We start from the raw sequence: 14,031 nt of genomic DNA on the forward strand, positions 1-14,031 counted from the left end.
TGGGACCCCTCTGCCATGCCTGCGCTGTTCCACCTGCTCTTTTCAGAAACTGGGAATGAAAAAGGGGCTGTGCAAGAAACCTGATAAGGCCAGGGGACCACATGTCAGGCCTGACAAGATGAGTGACGCACAGTGTGGTCTGATAACAAATGCCTAGCTGGGCAGGTGATGGCACGTAGTCATGTCCCAGGCCCCCAGCTTCCTTAGCAAATGTCAAACTTTACCTCAAGTGAGCCCTTTCCCTGTTCTTATACATCATGGATAACATACCCTTGATATCACATACCTCCAGCAAATTTCCTTTGCTAGACCCATTGAAGGCAGAGCCTGTGGCACCAGAATACAAGACCACAGAGCGCTCATGTTGCCTGGTTCCTTGCACAGCCTCGGTGCCTGCTGGAAATGTTTACTGTCCTAACCCTCAAAGTAAAAATAATGTGTGTTTCTCCATTTTGCTTTTTATTTATTTCTAGAGATCTCCCTGCTATGCTTTCCTTCACTTTCCAATAGATTTCATGCAACATTTTTTCATCTTCTCCTTTGATTATAATGTATAAAATAAGCTACAAAACTGCTGTTCTTCTCAGGATTTGAGATTTGCTTTCAGTCATATGACACCAATTCAGCTGAAATACTCATAACAATCCTCCACAGGTTTGGGCATTTCTGATCTTGACAGGGACAAGGGGCAGCTGCTTTTTCATGGATCTCTATGGTGCTCCCCTACTCATAACTGGAACCACACATGGGTAAGGCAAGGTGACCTCAAAAAAGTTTCCCAGGCAGAGGACAGAGGCTGCCGGAACAGTCAGGGAGGATGTGGAGAGGGTCAACCAACAAAGAGAGGGAGGGTCTCCTTGAAAACATTCCCCAAGGACCAGGGAGCCCACAGCCACCTGAGCTCCCACCACAGTCCTTGCTTCAGACTTTACCCTACACACCTCGCAACTGGAGGTCCTTCTGATCCCCGTGGTGATGGGGTCGTTGTCTCTGGAAACAACTGCCAGTCTAGTGACAACCTGAGATAGCGGGAGGGTCCCCTCTTCAGTCATCACCAAGCTTGATGCCTTCTCTACACCAGTTACCTCTGTGGCCTTCCTGCTGGAAGGAAATCCCAACTTCCTAGGGGATTTGAAAACACAGAAAAGACCCAGTGCCCACCTGTGTTTCTGTGTCACCACCAGAAATAATCCCCAGTTTGGGGCCTGTGGGGCTCTCTGTGTGGTGGTGATGGATCAAAGACCAAGATGCAGCAAGGGCAAATGCTGGAGTGAGAGGGTCATCCTCTCAGGAGACCATGTGCCTCCATCAGCCTTGCTGTTGCAAGCAGGCTCCACAGGCCAGTATATTCCACCTCCCCTGAGAGCTTGTTAGATGCACAGTCTCTGGTCTACCACACACCTGCCGAGTCAGAATCTGCATTTTAACGAGATGTGGAGGCCCTCGCATCATAGGGTCTCCTCCATGGAGCTGGGCAGCTGCTGAAGCAGCCTTTCAAAAATGTCAACTGTGCATCCCAATCCTTACAAAGTTTTCACAGGAGATCTAATGCAGAGCCGGGGCATCCCTGTGACAATTTTCCTGAGGTGGCCCTGTGCTGGGCTGCATATGTGGTGCTTTGGCCTGACGGGTCATGCTGTGCTGTCTGTTCCTAAAACACATAGATAGGAAGGTACTAACATCAGGCCAGGCCTTGAGATATGGTCTCATGGTCCCTTCCCAGCACACAGGCCTTCTTTCTCAGAAGGCCCGGAAGTCTTATTCCAAACTTGGGAGACAATCGACTAGAAAAAGTATAAATAAAGAGAGTTTCCCCCATATTGGGGGGCCCAGAATTTGAAAGAAACATTTTTCTCTGGGCCTCCACTGAATTTAATAATAAAATGTAACTCTTGGAGTCAGCACTGCAGTTCAGCCTCTGTTCCTGCAGGGTGCTGTAACTGTAGTCGCTGGCCATGGAAGTTGCCACTGAAATTCAGCCTTTGCTTCGGCAGGGTGCTGGAGGTGTAGTCAGCTGGCCAGCTTAATAACGGCTCTTAAATTTAAATTCTGAGTCAGTGGTCTATCTCACTGAGTGAATCCAAAGCATTCTGAGGCCCCAGCGAGATCCCCGCCAGGGGTGAGAGGGACCCCTTATTTAGGGCAGTAGGCTCTCCCCCAGCAGGGGTGTCAGGGACCAACTATTTAAGGCAGGAGGCTCTCCCCCATTTATTGCCGGGCACGCAGCGAGATACCCCACATCCCTGTGGTTAACGACTACCAAGGAGGCCTCCAGTCTCCATCCCGGGTCCCAGGGAGCCAGAGGAGCCTCCACCCAAAACTTTGAATTCGGAAACTGATCCACCTGGACTCTCGAGAGAGGTAAAGACCGGTCATTAATCTGGAATTGGGACGTCCCATGGAAGGACCTATATCGAGGGCTGGACTCAGCGGTACTCCTGGTCCTGACCTGCGGCCACGATGGCAGCCAAGGTCCCTGGTTCATGCAGCTTTAGGCTGCACCGGGTTTGTCTGTCTGGTGTTTGTTGTCTTTGTTCTTTGTTGTCTTTATCTTTGTCAAAATGGGTCAGGGTCAGTCATCTTCATCGAACCCCTATCAATCAGGCCCACTCCGAGTGAGTGGAAGGGGAGCCTGATCACCTTCCGGGAAGCCATGGAGCTCCCTTAGGCAATTAGTCAGGAATTGGTTGGATTACTTAAACTCTAAGTAAAAATTTGGTAGAAGTCAAAAACTTGGACTGTCTGGTGTATGAATGTAAGTGTAAGAGTCTATATGAAGCGAAAGCTACTTTGTGCTGTCTGGATGTACACATAAGAGTATTTTTTATCTCTTTCTGTTGTTTGTTTAAAGATAGGGCAAACTGAGCTTTAAGGGGAAGAAAGTAGAGAACTTTTAATTGCTTTTCCCTAATGTATAATTTTGCTGTGTTAGGTTAAAATTTTAGAAGTCTAGAGTTAATTTAAAGGTATAAGGTTGCAACCCAAAGAAGTTTAAACAAAGGCTTATTTGGTTAACATTAGTACATTTTCTTATAGCTTGTATAGGGTGATGGAGAGGGACTGCTGTATTTTTATTATGTGGTCCCGAGATCTACGACTTGCCTGCCCTTCCTAATAGATTTACAGTAGGTCTCTGTTGGGGACAGCATCTGCTCTAACTGGGGGAGGAAGAGAGCTGAAAACTGCCTCAGAGCGGGTGTGAGATGGGGTAGTAGTGGTAGGATTCACTAGATAAGGTTGTAGGCTCTCAGCCTGCTGAGATAGAGGAGCCCTATGCTGGGGGACAGGGGGATAGTCAGAGAGGTCAAAAGTGGTAAAGGAGGAGAAGAATTTGAGCCTCTGGGGCTTAGAGTAGAGAAGGAAAAATCTAGAAGAGAGAGCAGCTAAGGAAATGGTTAATGCAGAAAAGAGGAGAGCCATCAGCAGGGAAAGCAGACCACAAGTTTTGTTGATTTTTACTTATCTGAACTGTGGTGGACTCAAGGCCGAAAGCTGCTACTGAGCACAGTAAGTTTTTCTCTGCCCCGTTTTGTTCTCTTTAACCCTTCCAATACTAAATTAGACTAATACAATCTAAGAAATACTGGCTATTTACTTTATAGGAATCATTAAAGGATTGAGGTTTCTAAGAATAAGGAATTACTGAGTAGAAGGTCTGAGGCATAGTTATGCATTTTTAAAGGACATAGAAAGAAGGTGTAAAGGCTAATTTAAAAGTATAAAATTTAGAAAGGTTGTGTATGTGATAAGAAGGAGAAAAGAAATATGAAAGGAAATTAATCAAATGGTACAGGCCAGTAAGCAAGAGAGAGTAAATAGTTATGCCAAAGTACTTAGAGGGGACTGATAAAAGAAACACAACAGTTACTCTTTTGTTATAACTCTGGAGAGTCCTCAAAAAGGACTGACAAGGAAAATCAGAAGATATTAAGGCAGGTCAGTGGCTTTTTCTCCTTATATAATTCCTCAGAAATTTGGAAATGCTAAATAAATCATGGCAATACATTTATTTGCATAAATTCAATAAAACCGTCTTCCAATAATGGTTTTATTAATTAGAAACTTTGACTGGAGTATCATATTTTAAAGAGCCCTGTCTGAGCTCTGAAGACTTGAAGCCAATAAGAGTGCCATGGAGAAAGGCTGGTATCCTGCCTGGGAGCTCTGAAAATAACTGGCGCTGGCGTCAGGCCAATGTCCTACCATCACTGGCGGTTGGTCAGAGTAGAAGGGGAACATGGAACCCCCATGGACTCTGGGCCACGGTGAATAGGAGGGCTGCTGAGAAGGGCCTTGAAGCAAGGAAAATAGGCAGCAGATACTGAAGGCAGGCCTATGGCAGCTGGATGGCTTGGCTTCCTGGCCCTATGGGGCACATTAAGATTCAATCATAGGATTCCAGCAAAGGTAGTCAGTTACCATTCTTGTTATGTTTATGCAAACAATCAGGCCAAATTGAATACAGTAAATAAATTAGTATTTTAATCAACAGAGGGGTAATTTTAAGGAGAAAAACTCTGTTTCAATAGAGCTTATTAAAACTGAAATGTTTTCTTTTCCTTCCACCAGACCATTTGTTATAGTTTGTCTCTGCCAGGTCACATGCCCACCTCCTTCTGTGCCCAGGCCTCATCGTCCCTCTGACAGACAGCAAGGATCCCTTGGCTCTGAGAGAAACTTCTGACCCTCCTCAGCTCTAAGCAGTTACAGAAGAAATCCATCACCCATTTTCCCTGAAAGAATTCAGAGCCAGGATCTTTGAGGTAATATAGTAGGCAGTTAGACAGACATGAGCAGAGCAAGGACGATGGGCCAACTGACACGGACTCCCCAGAAGCAAGAGGGAACTAGGCTGCAGACAAAGCTGCCCAAGAGGCTGCCCTAAAACCAGTGGGGCCTTTACAGATTCTAGTGACTCTTCCAGACCCTGAACTACTCATCTCACCAGTTTACTCAAGTTCTTTCAGGCTTTACAGTCTACCCAGAAAGCAGACCAGAAGCACGTCCCAGATAATCTGCCTGTATCCGGTTCATCACTTCCAACCTGGTGACTCTGTTGAGGTAAAGAAATTTGCCACCCAAGGACAGACTCCTGCCTGGAAAGGACCAGCCCCACGGCAACCAAGGTCGACAAGATCCTGACATGGCTTCATCACACCCGGCTTAGGACAGCCCAGGCAAAATAAAAGTCCAGGACTCAGCGGGCCCTCATTCCAGGCCCTTATCTTATAAACAGTCCCACTGACTTTATACGGCAAAGAATTAATTCTATAGTCCTCAGCGGTCAATATAACTCCCTCCCCAACAATAACCCGGAATAGTCAATGATTCAACTCATGTACCTAAAACCAGTGGGGAATGTGCTGGGCTGCATATGTGGTGCTTTGGCCCGACGGAACTTGCTGTGCTGTCTGTTCCTAAAACACATAGATAGGAAGGTACTGACATCAGGCCAGGCCTTGAGATATGGTCTCATGGCCCCTTCCCAGCACACAGGCCTTCTTTCTCAGAAGGCCCGGAAGTCTCATTCCAAACTTGGGAGACAAAGGACTAGAAGAAGTATAAATAAAGAGAGTTTCCCCCATATTGGGGGGCCCAGAATTTGAAAGAAACATTTTTCTCTGGGCCTCCACTGAATTTAATAATCAAATATAACTTTTGCAGTCAGCGCTGCAGTTCAACCTCTGTTCCTGCAGGGTGCTGTAACTGTAGTCGCTGGCCATGGAAGTTGCCAGTGCAGTTCAGCCTTTGCTTCAGCAGGGTGCTGTAGGTGTAGTCAGCTGGACAGCTTAATAAAGGCTCTTAAATTTAAATTCTGAGTCGGTGGTCTATCTCAATGAGTAAACACATCACAGCCCCAGACCTCTTTCTCTGAAGGGAAAAGTCAAATGTGCACTGACAGGGAGCTGTTGAAAATGACCAGAAACTGGACACCCCAGGCCATTGCTTTACTGGTCACGTGTCTGTTCATGTGAAAGTTTGTGTTTGTATGTGTGTGTGTTGACAGAGGCTTCAGGAGTTTCCAAGGAACAAAAATACAGAGTAAAGGTAAACTCAAATTGGCAACAGGGTTGGAAAAAATGAGGGGAATGTCCTGGGCCCTGACCCCGCCCGGGCCCACATGACCAGGGAGGTTATCTTGTCCCAGCAGGAGGCTCAGCAGACTGGGTGGAAGGAGAGCACATCCCACCCGTCTGGACAGAGGTGTCTAGGAGCTTTACTGGAACTTGCACTCTTCTCACAGAGAAAAGGACAGAGCAAGCAACAGTCCCCATGAAGTGCACTGCAGCTTCTGCCGTCAAAGAACTTGTCCCCATGGTGGGGCTCCTGCTGGCCGGTAAGGACGGGACAATCCCAGGGAATGGAAGTGAGGTTGGGAGTCAGAGACTGGCCCAGATCTCCTGGGGAGGACAGCACTCTGTCAGGGAAGGAAGGGCTTCCTTTTGGACCTGAGTTAAAGGACAGGTGTGCAGAGTAGGATGAGAGAGGGAGCTCAGCAACAGTAATATCTGATCATGCGGAAGTGGTGAGAGGTAGGAATACCTCAATTGCGGTTCATTTGCTAAGTTAGTCATCCCTGAGTATTAAATTTTGAAAACTGACCACAGTCATGACAATTTATTTCAGGTGATACCAGAATCATTTTAACCAGGGGTGCTAAACATTGTCCCCACCACCAGCTACAAATATGGGAGAATAAAGCATGGGAAGTGGACAAGCCTGGGAACAGTCATTAATTCACCAACAGGTGTTTGCAGCCTATTGCAGGCACTGGGGACACAAGATCACAAAATCCCCTGCCCACATGCAGCTCACACTATATGGGGAGAAAGGAAACAGGAAGAGATCTACTTGTGACATCAGGTACCCACTAGTGTCTTGAAGGGCACAGAGCGGGGACAGGTCAGAGAGTGAAGATAGAGGGTATTTAGAGGACGTGGTCAGGGAAGGTCCTCCAAGAAGGCCACGTAATGTCAACAGTGATCTGAGGGAAGTAAGGAGGACAGCCACACAGACAGCTGGGAAATAGTTTTGAAAACAAGAAGCATAGGTTCCGAGGTGCTGAAGCCATGGTGGCCATGTTGCTGACCTTTACCAAGGAGATGCACACACGAACTCACATGAAGACTAAGGCTGAGAGATGAAGAGAAATGCCTCATCTCTCCATCCCAATACATAGATCAAAATACTGATCAATTTCTCTCTTCCCTTCTAGTCTTCCTCTTAACCTTGTGGATCCCACCCACCACTGCTCGATTTTCTGTTGTCTCGACCACTGCTTTTGAAGGGCATGATGTGATTCTATATCTCCACGATACGCCTCCCGATGTTATAGGGTTTATTTGGTACAGGGGAATAGAGATGAAGATCGATAATTTCATTGGGTCTCGTGAATGGTATTCCAGTGAATATCTAACAGGTCCCCAATACAGTGGTCGAGAGCAAATAAACCTTGAAGGAACCCTCATCATAAGAAACGTCACTGCGAGGGACCAAGATATTTATCTCGTAGTAGCCGTCCTTCCAGAGTCACGAAGAGTAAAAAGATTTGGATGGCTCATTGTATACCGTGAGTGATTGCTCTCTGAACTCTAGGTGTTGGATGGGGTGAATTCTACTTCACACACAGGACTTCCAGCCCTGGACTCTCCTCTATCCCCCTCTGCATCATGTCCCAAGCTTGGTTTGGGAATTTAGTGCAGGACACAGACAGTGGAGACAAACATACTAAGGTCAATGTTCTCTTCCCAGATTCCAGCCCCACAGACATTCACCACATAGAGAAGAAGCAATTTGATGGGAGTGAGTAAGCAGAGGGAGACCAGACTTAGTCCAGGTCCCTGGGCCATACCCTGATCATGTCCCTGAGATAGAACCTGCAGGGCTCTGTAAGGACCTGGCCTGAGGGGCTTCTTGAGTTCCTCACAGAGGTGCTTAGCTTAGGCAGCCCCTCTCAGGCCCCTGTCACAATGTCCTAACTGCAAATGCCCTGGGGAGCCTGTGTCAGGTTGGGTTTTTCCTCCGTGGAAGGGCTGAGTTAGAACAACAATTTCCCATGTGCCAGAGTCACAAGGCTCTTGAGCTATTCACCAGTTGGGGCTAAACTCTCCTTCACCTTACTCTGTGTGTGGAGAGCACAACTGGACTAGCTCCCCAGATTATTATCTGACTGTTCTGTGGGACTTAAGTAAGTCTAGAGAAAGATCAGTGTCCCAAGGGAGGAGCAGGAGAAAACATGCTCCTGGCAGGAGCTCACCTACAAGAGATCAGCCCGGGGGATTCTCTAGTGAAGTCCATCAATAAAAAATGCCACTTATTTGAGCAGCTTTCCTTCCAAATATTTATGTCAGATACAGTGAATATTTTATGATTAGTACATGGTCCACATATCAGTCAAATATTCATTTTTCTTCACTGAGGGGAAAGTGAGGCATAGGGAGATACAGTTCCTAAGCAGAATCCCAAAGACCATGAGAAATTGAACTGAGTCACTTGAGGTCTATCTGCAGCCATAGCCCCATCTTTTCCTCCAATCCCAGTGACCTTATTAGATGTCTTTGGATCCCTAGATCAATCATTGGTTCATAACCTTCCTACTTAGGGGTCTTCAGCTCAGAGAGGTAGATTTGGTCTAGGGAGTGATGGCAAATTTAGAATTAATTAATTTTTACTGTGGAAACAAATTACCCTCAGAGCAATCAGAGTCAGGGCTGATATTTTTGAGGAAGGAGGATAGCCCCTGGTCTCAAGCTCACACTCAATAATTCTCACCCTCTATTTCTTCAGAGGAGCTCTGAGTGTGCCCACACTCATAGCCAGCAACACCATAGTCACAGAGAATGAGGATGCTGTTGTCATGACTTGCCACACAGATGAGAGCTCCATCAACTGGTTATTCAATGCTATGAGACTGCTGCTCACGGAGAAGTTGAAGCTATCCCAGGACCACAGAACCCTCACCATAGACCCTGTCAGAAGAGAGGAGGGTGGGAAATACCAGTGTAAAGTCTCCCACCCCTTCTTCTCCGTTACAAGTGCGCCTGTAGAGTTAGATGTCAAGTACTAGTGATCCTCCTCCCCTCCTTTATGTTCTTAAACTAAAAAAAATAAAAATAATGATGCACCTATTATATTTCTTGTGGTGGTGGAAATTGCTTAGAAGACTTGCTTTGAATCAATAAATACTAAAAAATGTGAGCTGCCATTGTCATTATTGTCGACGTAATGTAACATTCCACATTGGATAACATCTCTGGTTGGTTCCATTTGCACGATCTCCACAATGGAGGGGACACCATGTGCTTCACAGGAGGGGCAGTTATTGTGTAATGACCCACAGGAGTAATACATAAGCTGACAGGAACATGAGCTCTTTCACATTTCCAGGGAGATATGTGGAGGGTGCCTGCACACTGGTGATGATGGGAATAGACAAGAGAACACCTATGTGAGATGCAACAGGGAACTTTTTCTTCCCCAAAGCTACTAATGCCCTCTGGAGTATTCTTAAGTTCATGGCAATAGACTTATCTGCGTAAGTTCAGTAGCACCCTGTCATCTTTGTTGATAGAATAGAATTGGAAACGTTGGTAATATAAGAGATGCTTAGCAAATGTCCTAGTTCAAACTGATGCCCACAGAATTGTAAATGACCTCACCTTTTATGGAGCTATTTTTGACCTGTTGAAGACTCATAATCTGTTTGAGAGGAGGGCTTCACCCAATGCTAGAGAGACTGCAGGTGAAGTGTGAGGGTGAGGCCGCCTAATCTCAAGAGGCTGTTAAATCTCCCATTTCAGGTTTCATAGAAAAACCTGCATCACAGCAAAGTAGAACATGAATGTCATTCCTCTGCACTTAGGTCACTAATCAGAAACCAGCCATGTTGGAGGATGTAGAATAGTCTTCTTCTTTGGAGATGAAGTTTGATCAAAGGGAAGGTGACTGTAGAGAGAAATGTAGTGTCTACATGGAAAACTCCAGAAGCACAGCCTTCTGGGAGATCAGATGCGATCTATGTTCAGTCTCTCAACTATTTGGCATCTATTTACATGTGGCTGGGAGATTGCACTTCTTTATAAATTGCAGGAACTGATGGCAATGCAAACTGGGACTTGGCTGAAAGGATTTAGTTGTGTTTGCCTACACTGTTCAGAAAGTAGCTTTGTTATGAAGAAGAGGCCTCATTATTCCCTCAGAATCTTTAATTTTTCTTCCTGACTAGGATTCTTATCTCTAATTTTTTAGAGTATTTCCTTTAGAAATCAATGTAACTGCAATTTGTAATTTCAGATTCTTTCTCTGTCCTTTTGAAATATACTGAAGTCTCCTTAAAAGCTTCTTGCCTCCCAGCTGGAGTGGCTCAGTGGTTGAGCATCAATCCAAGAACCAGGAGGTCATGGTTCAATTCCCAGTCAGGACACAAGCTGGCTTTCAGGCTTGCTTCCCAGTACGGGTGTGCAGGAAGCAGACAATCAATGATTCTCTGTCATCATTGATGTTTCTATGTCTCTCTCCTTCTTCCTTCCTCTCTCTGAAATCAATAGAAGTGTATTTTTAATAAATACAACTTCTTGCCAGTAATATGATTCATAGAGTATCTGCATAAAGGGTTTGGGTCCATTCTGTTAAAATGTAATTCTCCTGTTTTCTGTGTCTCAGTCTCTGAGGAAGTGTAGAAGCTTAACTTGGGTGGGGACATTTAAAACCAAGATGTAAAAAATCCTGCTTACCCTCACCAGCGTGGCCAATTTGGTTGGCACTTTCTCCCAAACACCTAAAGTTTGCATGTTCAGTCCTCGGTCAAGGCATTTAGAGGAGGCAACTGATATTTTCTCTCTCATAACTCTCTCTCTCTCTCTCTCTCTCTCTCTCTCTCTGAACCAGTTTTAAATGTAACAAGAATGAAAACCATCCTGTCAGGATTTGAATTTCATTTATCTTTTGTGTCAATCCAATTAGCAAACACAGATGCCTATGATTCCTTCTGTTTTTAAAATCTCTCCAGCCTTTTATTTCAATGGTGTTGAGGTCAGTCTCAATGCCTTGCTGCATGGTCTTGAATAAGGACTTTCTTGTCTCCCAAAATTTGTCTGGCTCAAGTTTTACTTTGACATCATCTACCTGTAATTAGCTGAACCTGTCATCTTACAGTGTCCATCCTTACCATAATTTCATATTTTCCCATTTCTTTCCTTATGTGGCTACAATCCTCCAAATAAATGTTTCCCACTTTTCTTCCTCTCCTCTGATGTGGTGTTTACAGCAATAGATGGCCTGACTTCCCAGATCATTCCCAGGTTGCCTCTGAGTGGCCCTTGCACCAAATGTGAGAAGTCGAGACCTAATCAACAAAAGTGTTCTCATTCTATATTCATTTTCACTGCACCTTTGAAGAACAATATCACAGAGAATTAAGCCAATATTCAGTGATACAGAACAACTCCAGTAAACATGCACGTCCCTGTGACGTCAGCCACCTGCAGGCCCACACTGGACGACCCTGTTTCCAGCCCTCCATGACCCAGAGCTCAGGCCAGACATCAGGGTCTGCATTCGTTGTCTCTTTTTGTTGTTGCTTTGCAAACTCGATGTGTCTGGTTAAGAAATTCACAAAGCAGAACCTGGGAAATGGAAATCAATCTCTCCTTTGGTTTTGTTTTGTTTCCTGATAACTGTGGCCTCCGGGGTATATGGTGGATCGTTTTTGGACTTGGTCAAAGTTGGATAGTGGGTAAGCAGAAGGGAACATAAGAAGGGGTGGTGGAGGGATGGTGTTTGTTCAGAGTCAGGATGGGGAATTGTAAAGCTTGGGAGGTTTAGGGGTGTGAGGCATTTTATGAGTTCAATGGCACCTAGGGCTTTAATGTAGGAATGCTCTCTATGTGTGGGTTTAGGTTTGGCTGAGGAACATGAGGGGTGCTGACCTACCTGTTGAGAAAATAGCCACTGGAGCTGGTGCAGTGGTACTGGGGTTCCATTCCCCCAGAGCTAGATGGATATGACTGGTGAAAAATGCAGTTCAGAGGAAGAATAAGGTGTTAAAGGCTTAGATTAGTGGCCTGACATTGGGACAAGTGGGGCACCAGATGTACAGGCTGGCATGGTAGATGGTACAGAAAACAGAGCATGAAAGAGAAGGAGACAGAATTCAGATTGGGCGTGTCCAGGTATAGGGGTTGGGGAGATGGGAGCAACCTTTCTTTAGGAGCAGAGTTTTATTTGTGGTGATGAAAATGTTTCAAGACTAGGTATCGTAGTGACTGAACATTTTATCTATAGTGACAGTGAAATGTTCACTTTAAAAGGATTAATATCTTGTTATAAGAATTTCACCTCATAAAAATCATTATGCTTACTGAAAGAAGCCATGAAAAAAGTAGAGCATACGATGTAATTCCATGTATATAGCCTTCTAGAAAATGCAAAATAATCTATCAAGAAAGGCAGAATGAGTGCTTGCCTGATGACTGTGGAGTGGGGTGCAGAGAGAGGGACTACAAAAGCACATGAGAAACTTTTGCATGAGAAGGAGTGTGTATTTGCATATATTTGGTTTATTGCCTGTCACGTATACCACAGTCAAGCTGTAATAAAGGCTTGATGTCATGAATTGCTTGTGTAGTTAGGGAGGGAAGAAACCCTTTATTCTGTTATTGTTGTTCCCAGGATGGAAGACCCTAGATGTGTAATAATGACAACAGCTGGCCTTTTATTTTTTTTAGTAGACACTGTGTGTACTAGGGCAATTCAGGTCTATTACCTCATTTAATCACCCAAATGAGTCAGTTTAACTCATTTACTTCCCTCAACTTTTCAACCTCCTGGTCTTTGCATCTTCTGTGCCCTCTGCCTGGACCTCTTACTCCTGCCCCCATTAGCTCTAGCTTATCCTGGGATCTTGCTCTATTAGATGCCGCTCTTCAGGAAAGTCTCCCTGGTCCCTCAGTCTAGGTCAGAATCCCAGTTATGTGAGGTCATGGTACCCCATATTTGACCCTTTCAACCATGATCACATGCGTAACGTCTTTACTCATTTCTCAAAGAAGACCAAACTACTGCTCACCATCTGCAGACACTGCTCTAAGTACTGGGGGTGCAGGTGTGAGACAGAACAGACAAAACCCCAGTCCTCATGGACATGGCATGCTGGTGGGGCAGTTGCCCAGTAACCCACACAGCAACAACAGTAATAATGTTATAGTACATTAGAATGAAATAAGGGCTGTGTGGGGTGTTTTTGATTCTTACCATTTAAAAATGTTGGAGCAGACCCATGGATCAGGTATGAACCCAGGAACACTGGATTTCAAGCAGAGCGGATAAGTGGACTCACACTAGCCCTCCTCCTCCTCTCGGAAAGGTCAGATTTCACCTAGATAAAGGTGTGGTTTGTAATTCAGGTTTGAGAGAGGAACCTGCGGGGAAATCTGCACCCCACAAAGTCTGAGGCCTTTGGGGCCAACCTGATCCACGGGTTTCGAAGGGACCCCACAGGGCTGCTGGCAGAAGGGAACTGTAAAAATCAGCCCATAGCTGAACTGGGTTCAGACAGGAAGCCTTGTCTTTTGACAGTGTGCCTGCTGCTTACTTCCAGGGGAGAGAGGACTTGCGGAAGAGACTATGGGAGAATTTCACACAGAGTTGGATGGTGGATGGTGTGAGCTCACACACCTAATCTGGCTCTTTTTTTTTTTCTTTATTTTCTCCTTAAATCTTTGCTTTTGATTATTAAACCCAATACATAGGATCGTCCAATTGGGGTTATTCACAGAGACTGCAGGGGAAAGTTGTTTTTGTGGAACCTGGGACTCAGAGCAGGAGTAATGATCAAGGAACAGCTCTGGGGCAGTCAACTCTCCCAAACCAGTATTCATTGCGATAGAGAAAATTAAAACTAAATTCTGGCTAGAGAGGACTTATAGCCTCAGAGGTCAATCCAGAAACACTGGCACTCAGGGGCTGAACCACGAACTGACTCTTCTGTAAACACAAATAATGGCAGTCTGGGAAACAAAGAAATACTGCCTG

General features: G+C 45.3%; 1 protein-coding gene across 1 annotated transcript; it reads left to right on the forward strand.

The window, feature by feature from the left end:
- The first annotated feature begins 6,273 nt into the window (after positions 1-6,273).
- LOC138999848 (cell adhesion molecule CEACAM21-like) lies at positions 6,274-9,067 on the forward strand. The gene is made up of 4 exons (XM_070402061.1): positions 6,274-6,337; positions 7,337-7,570; positions 7,681-7,807; positions 8,788-9,067. Exons 1-4 carry the CDS (start codon positions 6,274-6,276, stop codon positions 9,065-9,067), a joined length of 705 nt encoding a protein of 234 aa, XP_070258162.1.
- The last annotated feature ends 4,964 nt before the right edge of the window (positions 9,068-14,031 follow it).

The sequence above is a fragment of the Myotis yumanensis genome, unplaced genomic scaffold (genome assembly GCF_028538775.1).
Source record: "Myotis yumanensis isolate MYYU_CA2020_CCGP unplaced genomic scaffold, mMyoYum1.0.hap1 SCAF_23, whole genome shotgun sequence".
Lineage (NCBI taxonomy): Eukaryota > Metazoa > Chordata > Mammalia > Chiroptera > Vespertilionidae > Myotis > Myotis yumanensis.